The 12,460-nt window shown below is 40.3% G+C and overlaps 1 protein-coding gene across 1 annotated transcript in view; it reads right to left on the bottom strand.

The window, feature by feature from the left end:
• Positions 1 to 12,460, bottom strand: part of PLXDC2 (plexin domain containing 2) — a 234,908-nt gene that overhangs the window by 59,984 nt on the left and 162,464 nt on the right. The window contains exon 5 of the mRNA XM_035130307.3: positions 184 to 306. Within this exon, the coding sequence (XP_034986198.2) occupies positions 184 to 306 (123 nt within the window). The remainder of the gene's footprint in view (positions 1 to 183; positions 307 to 12,460) is intronic.

Raw genomic sequence — 12,460 nt, 5'->3', positions numbered from 1 at the left:
TACTGGAAGGATTTTTATTTTATTTTATTTTAAACCATTGTATTTGACTCAGATGGATGGCTAACCAGATGAATCAAATTTCTGAGAGCTAAATATTACAAACCGTCTTCGGTGTTTATTTTCCTACAAAGGACAAAAAAAAGAAGAGCTAAAGGATAATCTGGCAGAAGGATTAATACTTACCATTATCAAAGTACCTGACAGTTGAGTTTCTTGACACACTAGGGTCAAAGTTGGCCATCAAAGGTGCGATGTATTGCGTAGCTGTGAGCATTCGATGCACAACTTCCCCTGTATATATAAAACCTATAATAAAGAAACAAAAGAGCAGAATCATGTCAGCCACAGCTGAAAAGTTAATACATGCCAGAGTTAATTAGGTGCTGCCAGAGCTTCAAAGAATTACTGAAGGAAAATTAATCTCATCACCAGGTTTTAATAATGAATCAAAGAACTGCAAAAGAATACAGAAAAAAAAACCATAAAGGCTAAGAGAAGAATAGATTCCCATGAGGTACAAAAGTCAGGGGCCATATTGTTAGGGAAATAATTCAGGCCAGTGTTCGTCAGCTGGGATCTTCAGGCCACTTTTGAGAGGTGGGGAGGACATAAAGCCTGTTGCTAACATTATGTGGAAGACAAGGAGTCTTTCTGGTTTATAGTTCTGTCTCTTACACTGCAATTCCATGCATGCTTGCTCACTCTGTGCCATGGGGCTACCTTAACTCTGTAAAGTGCACAGTATTTATTTGCGTATGTGTGTTTGCTAATTATTCCATCATCAAGCTCATAAAGCATTTGCCCTCTTCTGCTTTAAATTCTAGCTCACAGTCATATCTTGAATTGTGCAAAGATGCAGAATTTCTTTTAAGAGCTTTTGGGTACTTGGTGTTGAGCAAGCCCCTTGTGTTGCAGTTCCTAAGCACCCAATAACCAGCTGGCTGAAATGCTGTGCAAAAGCTTTTCACAAGTGGGTGGAACAACCCACCTATCAGCTGTTTGATATCATAATGATGTCACTCGATTGACAGGTGGCTTCTGCCATCCACCTGTTCAAGCCGGTGGGCACAAAGTATACATACTGCAATCAACACCTGTTGTCAGATTGCATTCGCTGTTTCATTGAAAGCAGGGATGGGGAAAGTGTAGCCCTCCCTCCCCGATGCTGTTGGACTACAGCTCCCATCGTCACTGACCACTGGCCACGCTGACTGGAAGTGATGGGAGTTGGAGCTCATGAACAATAGGGAAGATCAGTCCCCCCTCCCACACCAGTCTAAAGCACGCATCTGACCAATGCTGCAGCTAGATTCACTAGGTAATACATTTCCAGGTGCCAGTAAAATACTGCTCTCTCAGTAAATGTTGCACTGTGGATTGCTGCCACCCCTGCTCCAAAGTTACAGGAAGAAAGAAAAAGAAAGGGAAAGTAACAAGATAGATAACTGCAAGCCAGGAAGCATTTCTGGGATCAAACATCAACTCCAGTCATGCTTCAGTACAACTTGGAAAGAAACACAGGGTAAGTTCAAAGCATCCCACAGATTCAAAGCTTGAATGGACTCCCACTGAACAGGATATTTTATCATTTTCACTAATACCCTGAGTAAATCGCAAATGTAAACCAAGCATATTTTTGAATAGGCTTGCACAGACATTTGGCAAGAGCTGGCTTATACTGTCTATGACCCAGTTTTCTGATGGTTACATTTGCTCTCTGTTGATTCATTGTGGCCCAGCAAGAATGTTCTAAACCTACAGTTTCCTGAACTACTTAATCTTTCCTTTGTGGGAGGGGTTTGGCATTTCCGGAAAGACTCTACAGCTTGAAACATAAGACACTGTCTTCTGAGCTGCCTGAGTAAATTATTCAAGTTACAGCATGGAAAGTTATTAAAGAGGGGATTTAAAATTGTATCGTATAGCTTTACAGAAAGCCATTGGACCAGGAAAGATAAATTTATGAAAAGCACAGACTGATTAGGGATGACTTTCTGATACAAGTGCATTTGTGGTTTTTTTTTGTTTTTACTGTTTTATCATGTGTTTGCTGCCCTGGGCTCATTTGAGAGGAAGAGTAGGTTATAAATTTAATAAATTATATTCAATAAATAATAATGATGATGATTCTAGCAGTAATAAATAACAACCACCACTACTCCTTTTATTTTTATCACGTAGCATGATTTAGAGGACTGTCCCTCATTCTGCAACATAAAAAACAGAACAAAATGCACGCACGCAATGATACAGTGGTACCTCTACTTATGAATAACTCTACTTACGAATGTTTCTACTTACGAACGAAGCTCCGTCCGCCAGCTTGGATGCAGTTTAGATAGGATTTTTTTCTACTTACGAATTTTTAGATAGGGTTGCTTCGACTTACGAATTTTTTCTCCCAATGCATTCCTATGGGATTCGACTTACAATTTTTTTCTACTTACGAATGTGCGTTCGGAACACATTAAATTCGTAAGTAGAGGTACCACTGTATAGGATTCTACAGTAATTCTTACATTTGATGATTCGGATCCAAATAACATACGATTTGTTCTGCTTGCCCAAGACAGATCCAAGTCTCTCAGCAGCCCACCACAATACATGTCAAATAAAACACGAAGTCATAGGGAAGGGCCATCGTTCAGTGGTAGAGTACATGCTTTGCATGTGAAAAGTTCCATCTCCAGTAAACCCAGAGAGTGCTGGTAAGGACTACTGGTTGCAACCCTGGAAAGCTGCTTCCAATCCATGTTGACAATACTGAGCCAGATGGACTAATGGTGTGGCCTGGTGTAAGGCACCTTCTCATGTTCCTAGCTTCTTTTGAAACTGAGGGGAGGCAGTTTGTGATAATGGCATGGAAGTTAATTGTGGTGGTGGTGGTGGGCATTTAGAAATCTTATTTGGTGTACCCAAGCTGCTCAATGTACCCGGTCTCTGTATCCCAGCCAAATCATTAGCAACTTCAATTTTGGGGCCTGCTCATTGCTTCACACACTTGCCCTCTCCCCTCTTGCATGCATTTGATGAAGTGGACTCTAATCAATGAAAGCTTATGCTGTTAAAAAAAAACCTGTTATCCATCTCCTCCGATTCCCTGCATAGTTTTTATTTTGTCAGTTTCTGAAAAGCACCTCTGGGTTAGTGTACTGAAGCATGAGTGCATTGCTTGAAGAACTTTTCTTCTCTCTTGTGAATCTGCCTGTCTAGTAAGGTTGGCTGTTGCGGCCCTCTAACATGTGCCATTGCCTTCTGAGGCAGAGTTGGTGGCTTTTCCTCTGGTGGCGCCTTGCCTTTCTGCTCTAGGAAATTCAAGTTCTCTTCCCCCTTTACTTGTGTTCCAATGGCAACTCAAAAATTCCTTTTCTGAACAAGCGTTTGATTCTGTCGCTGCTTAATGTACCAATTTCAAAGGCTGCTCTTTGCTTTGCTGCATAGTTTTGTTAATTTGTGTTTTAACAATTGGAATAATGTCATGTTTATACAGTTGCTTTCTTTTGAGTGAAGAGAAAAGCAGGGTGTTTTTTTTTAAAAAAAGAAGAAGTTGTGAGGTCTCCTTGTTCTGCTCAAAGTTGATTAGGTTGTCTAGGAATCGTTGGATTGAAAAAAAATGACCTTATTTAAAATGTATAGGAGTTTTTGCATTGACTTAATACTGTGAAAGCCTAAGTTGGTAAGGCTCCATAGCCTCAGAGTCATTTTTCAAGCCTACCTAGGGAAATCAGCTGTTTGTCAAAAAGGACTAATTTACTTAATATAATTTAGGTAGTGCTTGGTAGAACCGTATGTTAAAAGCTCTGTCTAACACAAAGGTCGGTGCTTAATTAGCTGGAAAAGCAACTGTCTGTCAGTGGTGACAGCGCAATGAAAGGTTTTATATGACAGAGGCTTCATCTGGGCAAAGCTTGCATGGCTCTTTGAGCATGGAAGCCTATTTGATGTTATTGGACAGGTTGCAGCAGCATATAGAGTAGGCCGATAAGTGCACAGAGTGCCTTTTAAGAGATTCGAGGTCACTTCCTCCTCTCGTCCTAGGGCATTTGGAGACAACAACAATATTGCTTAGAAAATCACTAAATCTTAACAGCTTTCCTCTCAGCTTTCCTCTGAAAATGCACTAGTCAGCAAAAACAGGATATAAGAGATGCACTCAAACCTTCCAGTCTCTTCAAATTTTATCATCTTTCCAGCTATTACTTAAGCCAAGAAAGTGTGAAGGCCCTTTGGGAGGGAAGGAGGGATATAAATTTTAACTAATAAATTAATAAGCACATTTCTATCCAAAAATAATCGCACCAGGACACAAAGTGGCTGAAATATTCTGACCTGGCCTATTAATTAGATAATTCTAAGTTACAGCCAATGGCATCTCTTATTACTTTTATCAGATACGAGACCTACAACATGGCTGGAGTTGAGGTCCACAAAAACCTTCTTCTGCTTTCGGATAGGCTAGCTAAATGCAGAAAATTCACAGGTGCTCGACATAGCAAACTACCATCGCCTCCAACTCCTAACATGCTGGAGCTGAGCAAGCTGTTTGTTTGAATCAAGCCGTTTGCCAAAGACAGGCCTCTACCATATCAGGAAGTGCATCAGAGGTCCTGCTACCCCTGATACCTTCACAACTATTTGAGCACATAACTCCAGTTCTCAAAAGCTTGCACTGCCTTGCACTCTACCAGGCCAGCCAGATTCAAGGTTCTTGTCTGATTTTTATAAGGCCATTAAAAACTTGAGTCCAGAATACCTTAATCTCGTATTTGTCCTAGATCGTGGTCTGTGAGGGCCAGCAGTCTGGAAATAAAAAGATACCACTGATGCTGGCATTTCTATTGTAAAGAACACAGATAGCCAAGCAAGGGAGAAGTCAAACCCATAAGCAGGTACAGTGGTACCTCGGGTTACAAACGCTCCAGGTTACAGACGCTTCAGGTTACAAACTCTGCTAACCCAGAAATAGTACCTCAGGTTAAGAACTTTGCTTCAGGATGAGAACAGAAATTGTGCTCCAACGGCGCGGCAGCAGCAGGAAGCCCCATTAGCTAAAGTGGTACCTCAGATTAAGAACAGTTTCACTTTAAGAATGGACCTCCGGAACGAATTAAGTTCTTAACCAGAGGTATCACTGTATAGAGTAACCTGAGACCACTGCAGTCTGAGATCAGCTCTGCCCGTACCTGATTGACAAACATCTCAGACTGAGGAGCCAAGCCAGAGTCAGAGGTTTATAAAACCCTTACGCCCCACCCCAACCCCCAATTCTTGCAAAACTGGTAATTCCACTACCACTTTCTGGCTAATGCTTGTATAAGCATTAGGGATAAAAAGGGGGGAAAGTATATTAAATAAACTTTAAAAGTTGGTAAATATAACCCAACTTGTTACATTTAAGTCTTGACCTTTTTTGCGGAGAGGAAGCAATAAATGGGGCCTATTAAAATGACAAGATTGCACACTTATGTTGCGGTACACATCCTATGTAATTTTGTTTTGGCTCCTCCCTGCTCAGATAACCAGCAGAATGTGTGTCACCACACAAAAGGGATGAGTTATAACAGAGGATGTTCTCTAAAGGACCAACACATAAATGGAGTGAAAAGAAAGAAAAACGGGGGGAATTTTATGTAGGCGTTTCCTGCACTATTTTTTCATAATAGAGAGGAGCTGCCTTGAAAGCAGAGCAGTGGGGTGTAAATGTTAAAATCTCCCTAATCTTTATTGGTGAAACTGCACATACAGGGTATACTATTTCTATTGCCAGCATGCTGTTCTGCTGCACCAAAGGACAAATACACAGGAATCATAGAATAGTTTGCATCGCAGAACTGTTGTCAGGGACTGGGCAGAGGAGGAATAGGGGAGAGCGCCTCCCCAGCCTGACCCTTCCAGAGAAGAGGAAGACAGTTCAGAATTACAACAGGGGTTTGAGGCAGGCCACAGCTCAGAGGAAGATGAGGGGAAAAGTTGGGAAATAATGGGAGAGGAGGAGGAGGCAGAGCCAGAGCAGCAGGTGGCTGACACGTTGTCACTAGAAAGCATTCCAGATCCACCATCTCCCAGAATCTGGTGAGCCTTAAAAGTAGGAGAACAAAGAGCTTGAAGACAGAGGGCATTAAGCAGCAGCCATAGAGGAGGTGATGATGATGAATGAGGAAGGGGGAGAGAAGGGGGGATTGATGATTCACTCGGGTCAATGCCATTATCCAAGAGGCTGTGTTCCAAAGCCCCTCTCTGTAAATACTGAATAAAAAGCAGATGGTAAGAAACTTTTCCTTGTCTGAAAATGATGTACCGGTACAGATGGTATACCACGCCAGTAAAATAAAACAGAACAAAAGAACTGTTGGAGGTGTAAAGAAGGGGAAGGTACATTTTTATCATATGTGGTGAGATTGCAAGATTATTTAAAAAAGGGAAATGATATACAACAAACTGAAAAGAATGTTTAAAATAACATTAAAAAAAACAGAAGTATTTTTGTCAGGTATTTTAGGACAAGAGCTGCTGAAAGAAAAACATGGACATTAGTTATGCATGCTACAACAGCAGCAAGAATTCTAATAGCACAAAATTGGAAGACTGGAGAAGTACCATTTAAAGAACAATGGCAAGAAAAATGGATGAACTACACAGAGATAGCAAGGTTAACGGACAAACTGCGAGAAAAGGACAATAGGGACTTTGAAAAAGAATGGGAATCTTTTACAATATATTTGCAGAAACGCCATAAAAATGGACGGCAGGATTTAAATAAACCTTTACAATTTTATTTACATAAAACAAGGAATATAACACCGCGATAACATAGTATTGTATATAAACAACAGAACATATCATTTGATGTAATAATCCAGAAATGGAAATGGAGGGAAGTCAACAGGGAGGCGGGGAAATGAAAAACGAATGTTTAGTATTGATATTGTATATTTGTTTGGAAAATGGAAAATCAATAAAAAAATTTAACAAAAAGAGAGAGAAACTTTTCCTTGTCTTTGTACGTTCCTGGGCAACTGGCTGTGGGAGTTGCTTGCAGCTGCCTGACAACTGTAGAGTGGGAAGGGACCACAACAGTTACCTAGTGTGCCATGGCACCCTGGGGTACCTTGAATGATGGTCAGGGGTAACACTGGCCTCTGCCCCTCTTTCCTTCCCTCCCTCCCTCCTCTGATGCCCCCCTCTTGCATCTCTGCTTCCCAAAGGCTTGCACAGCTGTTTATTGCAGCAGCCCTAGCTATAAGCTCCACAGGTGAATGGTGCCTCTGGGAGGCACCTCTCTTTGGGGTGGGGTGGGGGGATCTCCGAGACCAGGGACGGCAGCAGCAGGGCTCCCAAGGAGAGGGGAGAGGAGAAGAGGCTGAGGGAACACTCCAGAAGGGAGAGTGTTCAAAAAAGGGCGAGAGGCTGCCAGCTCTGCAGGCAAGGGGTGGCATAACTGGGCTCCTAAGCCCCATGGGGTGCTGCAGAAAGAATGTAGTTGGTCAAGGGAGCCATGGACTCAAACAGGTTGAAAACCTCTGATCTAGTCCAAAATCCCTGCAATGCAGGAATCTTTTGCCCAACGTGGGGATCAAACCCATGACCCTGAGATTAAGAGTCTCATGCTCTGCTGACTGAGCTATCCCAGAAGAACCAAACTTATGAGGAAGGACCATAACTCAAGGCTGGAGTATCTGTTTTGCATGCAGAAGTTCACAGGTCCAATCCTCGGCATCTCCAGGTAGGGCTGGGAATGTCACCCTGGACAGCTGCCGTCATTCAATACAGCTAATACTGAGCTCAATAGACCAATGGCAGTTTCCTGTTTCCTATAGTTGCTAGACTGCTTTCCAAGGATGGGTGCCCACCTACAACAGCAGGTGAAGGAACTGTTTAGTCTCAACAACTACTGTTAATATCGCAATTATATTATGTTGATCTTTTCTAATGGAATATACTGTTTTGCGCTCAACCATTTCCAAGTGGTAAGAAGTGCTGTACACCACCTTCTGGAATGCTTTGAATTGAAGCCGTTTTGAAGATTTGTTATGTCCTTCTGAGTTGTTTATTTACCAACCCTCAGATTTAGCAGGGATTGCGTGTGCAGCAGAAGCAAACACATAGGGCAGGAGGCACTCATCTTAAAGCAACGCAAGTTTAACTTAAACCAGCTCTCAGCACAGCAAATTGCATTTTGCTTTTTGCAAAGAATTACAGCCAGCCAGTTAAACCAGCTACTGATACGTACTGCTGATCCAGAACAAACTCACTATTTGGTGGAAATCAACTGAAAAACTCTACCGGAAACCAAGTAACCAAGTTGTGCCCCAGGAGACTTGCTGCTGATATCAGTGAACTTCTCATTTCACAAAACTGTGAAGATTACTTTCTATGCCATGTTTTTAACTGTATATGATTACAGTTTTCCTTGATACTGAGAGGACGTTTTCTTGATGACTAATGGCATGAAATCAGCCACCTGTTCACTTCTGTAGGATTTATTTCTAAGGAGGTAGCTTAAAGCTGCCTTGTGATGTGTGACTAAGCACGGAACAAATTTGTATACAATTTCATTTTTGATCTCATATGGTTTTTTTTTATACTTATCAGCCAAGTTGGGTTAATACACTTCTCCTGGCATAAACCCACATTACTTCTTCATTCAAGTTATACAGCATCCTGATATTGCATGCAATTCTTGTTGAAATGCTACACATTACATACAATAATACTGTATTAATGTATAGCATGAAAGTTATATGTTCAATAATAGTTTGAGCAATGCTGATAATATTCCACAATTAGGCATACAGCCAGTTATAAAAATTGAAGCTAAAATGTCAAATGCGCACTTCATAGCAAAAGCCAAAGCTTAAATACATAAACATTAATAAGATGCACAGAATTCAAAATGGATGTTGGAAGGCTCATTGTAATGTTTTTAAAAGGAAGATGCAGATGAAATAGATTAAAAATGGTATCATTAAAATTACAATTCAGTAGACATTTATGACCAAATAATGGTACAGCTTGAATTTCAGCATGCTTATTTTATGTCTAAACCTGACTGGAATCCACACAGTGTAGCAAAGGAGTCTGGGTATCGAGATAACATATATTTTAAACCACAATGCTCAATCTCCTGTGAAACTTCTGTGGTTAAGGACAGGCACAGTAACACACGTTTAACTACTTAGATTGAACTTCCAGTCTAGAGATTTCAAGCTATAAAAAAACCCACCACAAACTTTTTAATCTGAAAATTAACTACTATGTTGATAAATGGGAGCCTTAAAATATTCTGCACCATGCTATGTCACATTGCAAGACTGTAGTTTTCCCTGTTATAGTCATTGTCAGACATTCACCCAGTCATTAACAATGGTGTTTTTGTGGACAAAACTCTCTTTAAAAGTTACAGGTAGGTAGCCGTGTTGGTCTGAGTCGAAGCAAAATAAAAAAATTCCTTCAGTAGCACCTTAAAGACCAACTAAGTTTATATTTTGGTATGAGCTTTCGTGTGCATGCACACTTCTTCAGATACACCATGTATCTGAAGAAGTGTGCATGCACACGAAAGCTCATACCAAAATATAAACTTAGTTGGTCTTTAAGGTGCTACTGAAGGAATTTTTTTATTTCTCTTTAAAAGGTTAGAACTCAATAGCAGCAGAACTCATATGGGTGGTTTGCCAGCTTGAGCCTGTGCTGATGAATTTGCTGCAAGTTCAGCGCAGGACCATGTTACATTAGTAGGGTGCCTCATTCGGCCTAATTCTTATTCTCCCTAAATCACATTGCCTTTCCCCTTCAATAATTCCTTCTCCATCCATCCAGTAGCACTAGACACAGTAAACCTGCTGAGAATGTGTGGGGGGGGCGGTTGTCCTGGAGGGGGCGGTGGGGGGGATCACAGAAGAACTCAGCCGAGACTTTTAAGTGTAATAGGTAAATAAGCAAAAGGGAGCACTAGGGGAATAACATTCACTGGGAATCACACTGTACACATTCATCAAGCAAAGGCAAGAAATGTTTAACAGTCTTTAGTCTAAAGGATTCCCTATCAAGAACAGAAAACAAATATTTAGACAAAATATTATTCTCACATACTTTACTCTAGTTGATTAAAATCAAGATTTTGTAATGTTAGAAGCAAACAATATAATTATTACTTTTATATAGTTGGTGTATTCATTATTTCGTTGTTGCTTCAGCAAGGAATTTGGACTTCACTCCTACCGAAGGACTGCAATTTTGTGCTCGACAATGTAGCCCTGGAAGAGTGCCATCGCCTTTATAATTACACTAAGATTAGTGAGTTGGGGAAACAAAAAGACAGAAATGATTCCACATCCCTAAGACAATACAAGAGTGTTTAAGTAAGAGAATAATGAGCTTGGGCCTCACACTCTAATAATGAGCTTGGGCCTCGCACTCAAGATCGGGGAAGGAGTGAAGCAAAGTCTCCCACGCTCTCTTATATTGCTTTATTTCTGGATAGTCTAGAGATTCCTTTTTGCTTTCTTTCAGCTGACTAGCACTCCATTTATAAACCTTTGTGCTTGGCCAGCAATGCCCACAGAACATCCTTGCAACGGCAGCATACAGTCGTCACTTGTGATAGGGAAACCCTTAAGCACTGTGTCTTTGCATTGTGCTATAAAGCTGGAGTCTATTTTTGTTGTCTCTTTTGAGAAGGATGCCTCTGAGGAAAAAGCACACGCAGGCCACATAGATATGAAGAATCGGTATGCCAGCCAGCTGACTACCAGCCTATTTGTTATTTATTAATTTTCACACCTTCATGGAACATATCAAGGTGCATTGCAGTCAGGGTGGATTTGATTTAAATCAAATAGATTTAAATCATGATTTAAATCACTAGTATGACTGGATTTAAACCTTTTTTTTTTTAACAGAAAGGCATTCCTGCTTGTATAATATTTACAACCAGATGAAGGTTTCATTTTTGGAATAATAAATTTTCAGAGTAGTTTTTACAGTTATATAAAAAATTACTGATTTGGTTATACTATTAGAAATACATAGACAGATAATTATGAAATTATTGTGAGGTTTAATAAGTTAACTGTTTATATTTGGAGAACTTTTCTGCTGTACTTTATTGGAAGGAGAAAAATAACCATTTCCTTAATAACAATTTAAACAATTTATTTAACTAAAACAATAGCATTATAGCAGATGTAGCCATGTTTGTTAACTGATGTGGTTAAACATTTATTTTTTAAAAAAAACTTATGACTGATTTTCAGCACCCATGAAAACCTTAAAACAAATCTTTATTTCCTGATGGCCTTTGGACTATAATGTAACTTAAATAGAAAACTATCTTTAGATTTTTTTCCTCCAAAAGCATTTTATTTTAAAAAGCCAATTTAAATAAAAAAAATTGATTTAAATAAAAAAAATCTGATTTAAACAAATCTGATTTCATTATTATTTATTTAAAAAATCATTGATTTTATCCACCCTGATTGCAGCATATAAAATACATTAAAATCGGTCTATAAATATTTACAGAACAGAATTAAAGACATTGATAAAACATCAGTAAATACTGATTGGCTCGGGGGGGGGGGGGGTCATACTGTGAAGGCCTGTCTAAACAATGAATTCTCAGAAGAGGTCTGAAAGAGGGCAGGAACAGCTCCTACCACACTAAACGAAACCACAGGAGGGTGGGGAACCACCAGAAGTGCCCCATCAGAGGATCTCAGTAACTGAGGTGGAGTATAAGGGATCAGATAGGCCAGAAGGGCTTTGGGGCCCAACTTCAGGATTTGGGGCACAAATACAGGATGGGTGACACCTGGCTTGAGAGCAGTACACGTGAAAAGGCTCTAGGTGTGATGCAGCAGCTAAAAAAGCCAATGCAATTCTGGGCTGCATCAATAGGAGTATAGCATCTAGATCAAGGGAAGTAATAGTACCACTGTATTCCGCTCTGGTCAGACCTCACCTGGAGTACTGTGTCTAGTTCTGAGCACCACAGTTCAAGAAGGATACTGACAAGCTGGAACGTGTCCAGAGGAGGGCAACCAAAATGGTCAAAGGCCTGGAAACGATGCCTTATGAGGAACGGCTTAGGGAGCTAGGTAGGTTTAGCCTGGAGAAGAGAAGGTTAAGGGGTGATATGATAGCCATGTTTAAATATATAAAAGGATGTCATATGGAGGAGGGAGAAAGATTGTTTTCTGCTGCTCCAGAGAAGTGGACACGGAGCAATGGATTCAAACTACAAGAAAGAAGATTCCACCTAAACATTAGGAATAACTTCCTGACAGTAAGAGCTGTTCAACCCTGTACCTTGCTCAAATCAATCAACTGGTCAATTGTCAACCTATTATTTGATTGCTGTCAAGTATCATCAGATATTCCAACTGTGTAGGAGAATAGAGTTCTTCTACCATTAGTGAAGTAAAATTAAAGCTTCAGGACAATGAATGAGGACAAGGCT

Source organism: Zootoca vivipara, chromosome 11, assembly GCF_965207765.1.
Source record: "Zootoca vivipara chromosome 11, rZooViv2.hap1.1, whole genome shotgun sequence".
NCBI lineage: Eukaryota > Metazoa > Chordata > Lepidosauria > Squamata > Lacertidae > Zootoca > Zootoca vivipara.
Note: the sequence above shows the minus strand (reverse complement) of the source record. Positions and strands in the feature narration are given on the sequence as shown.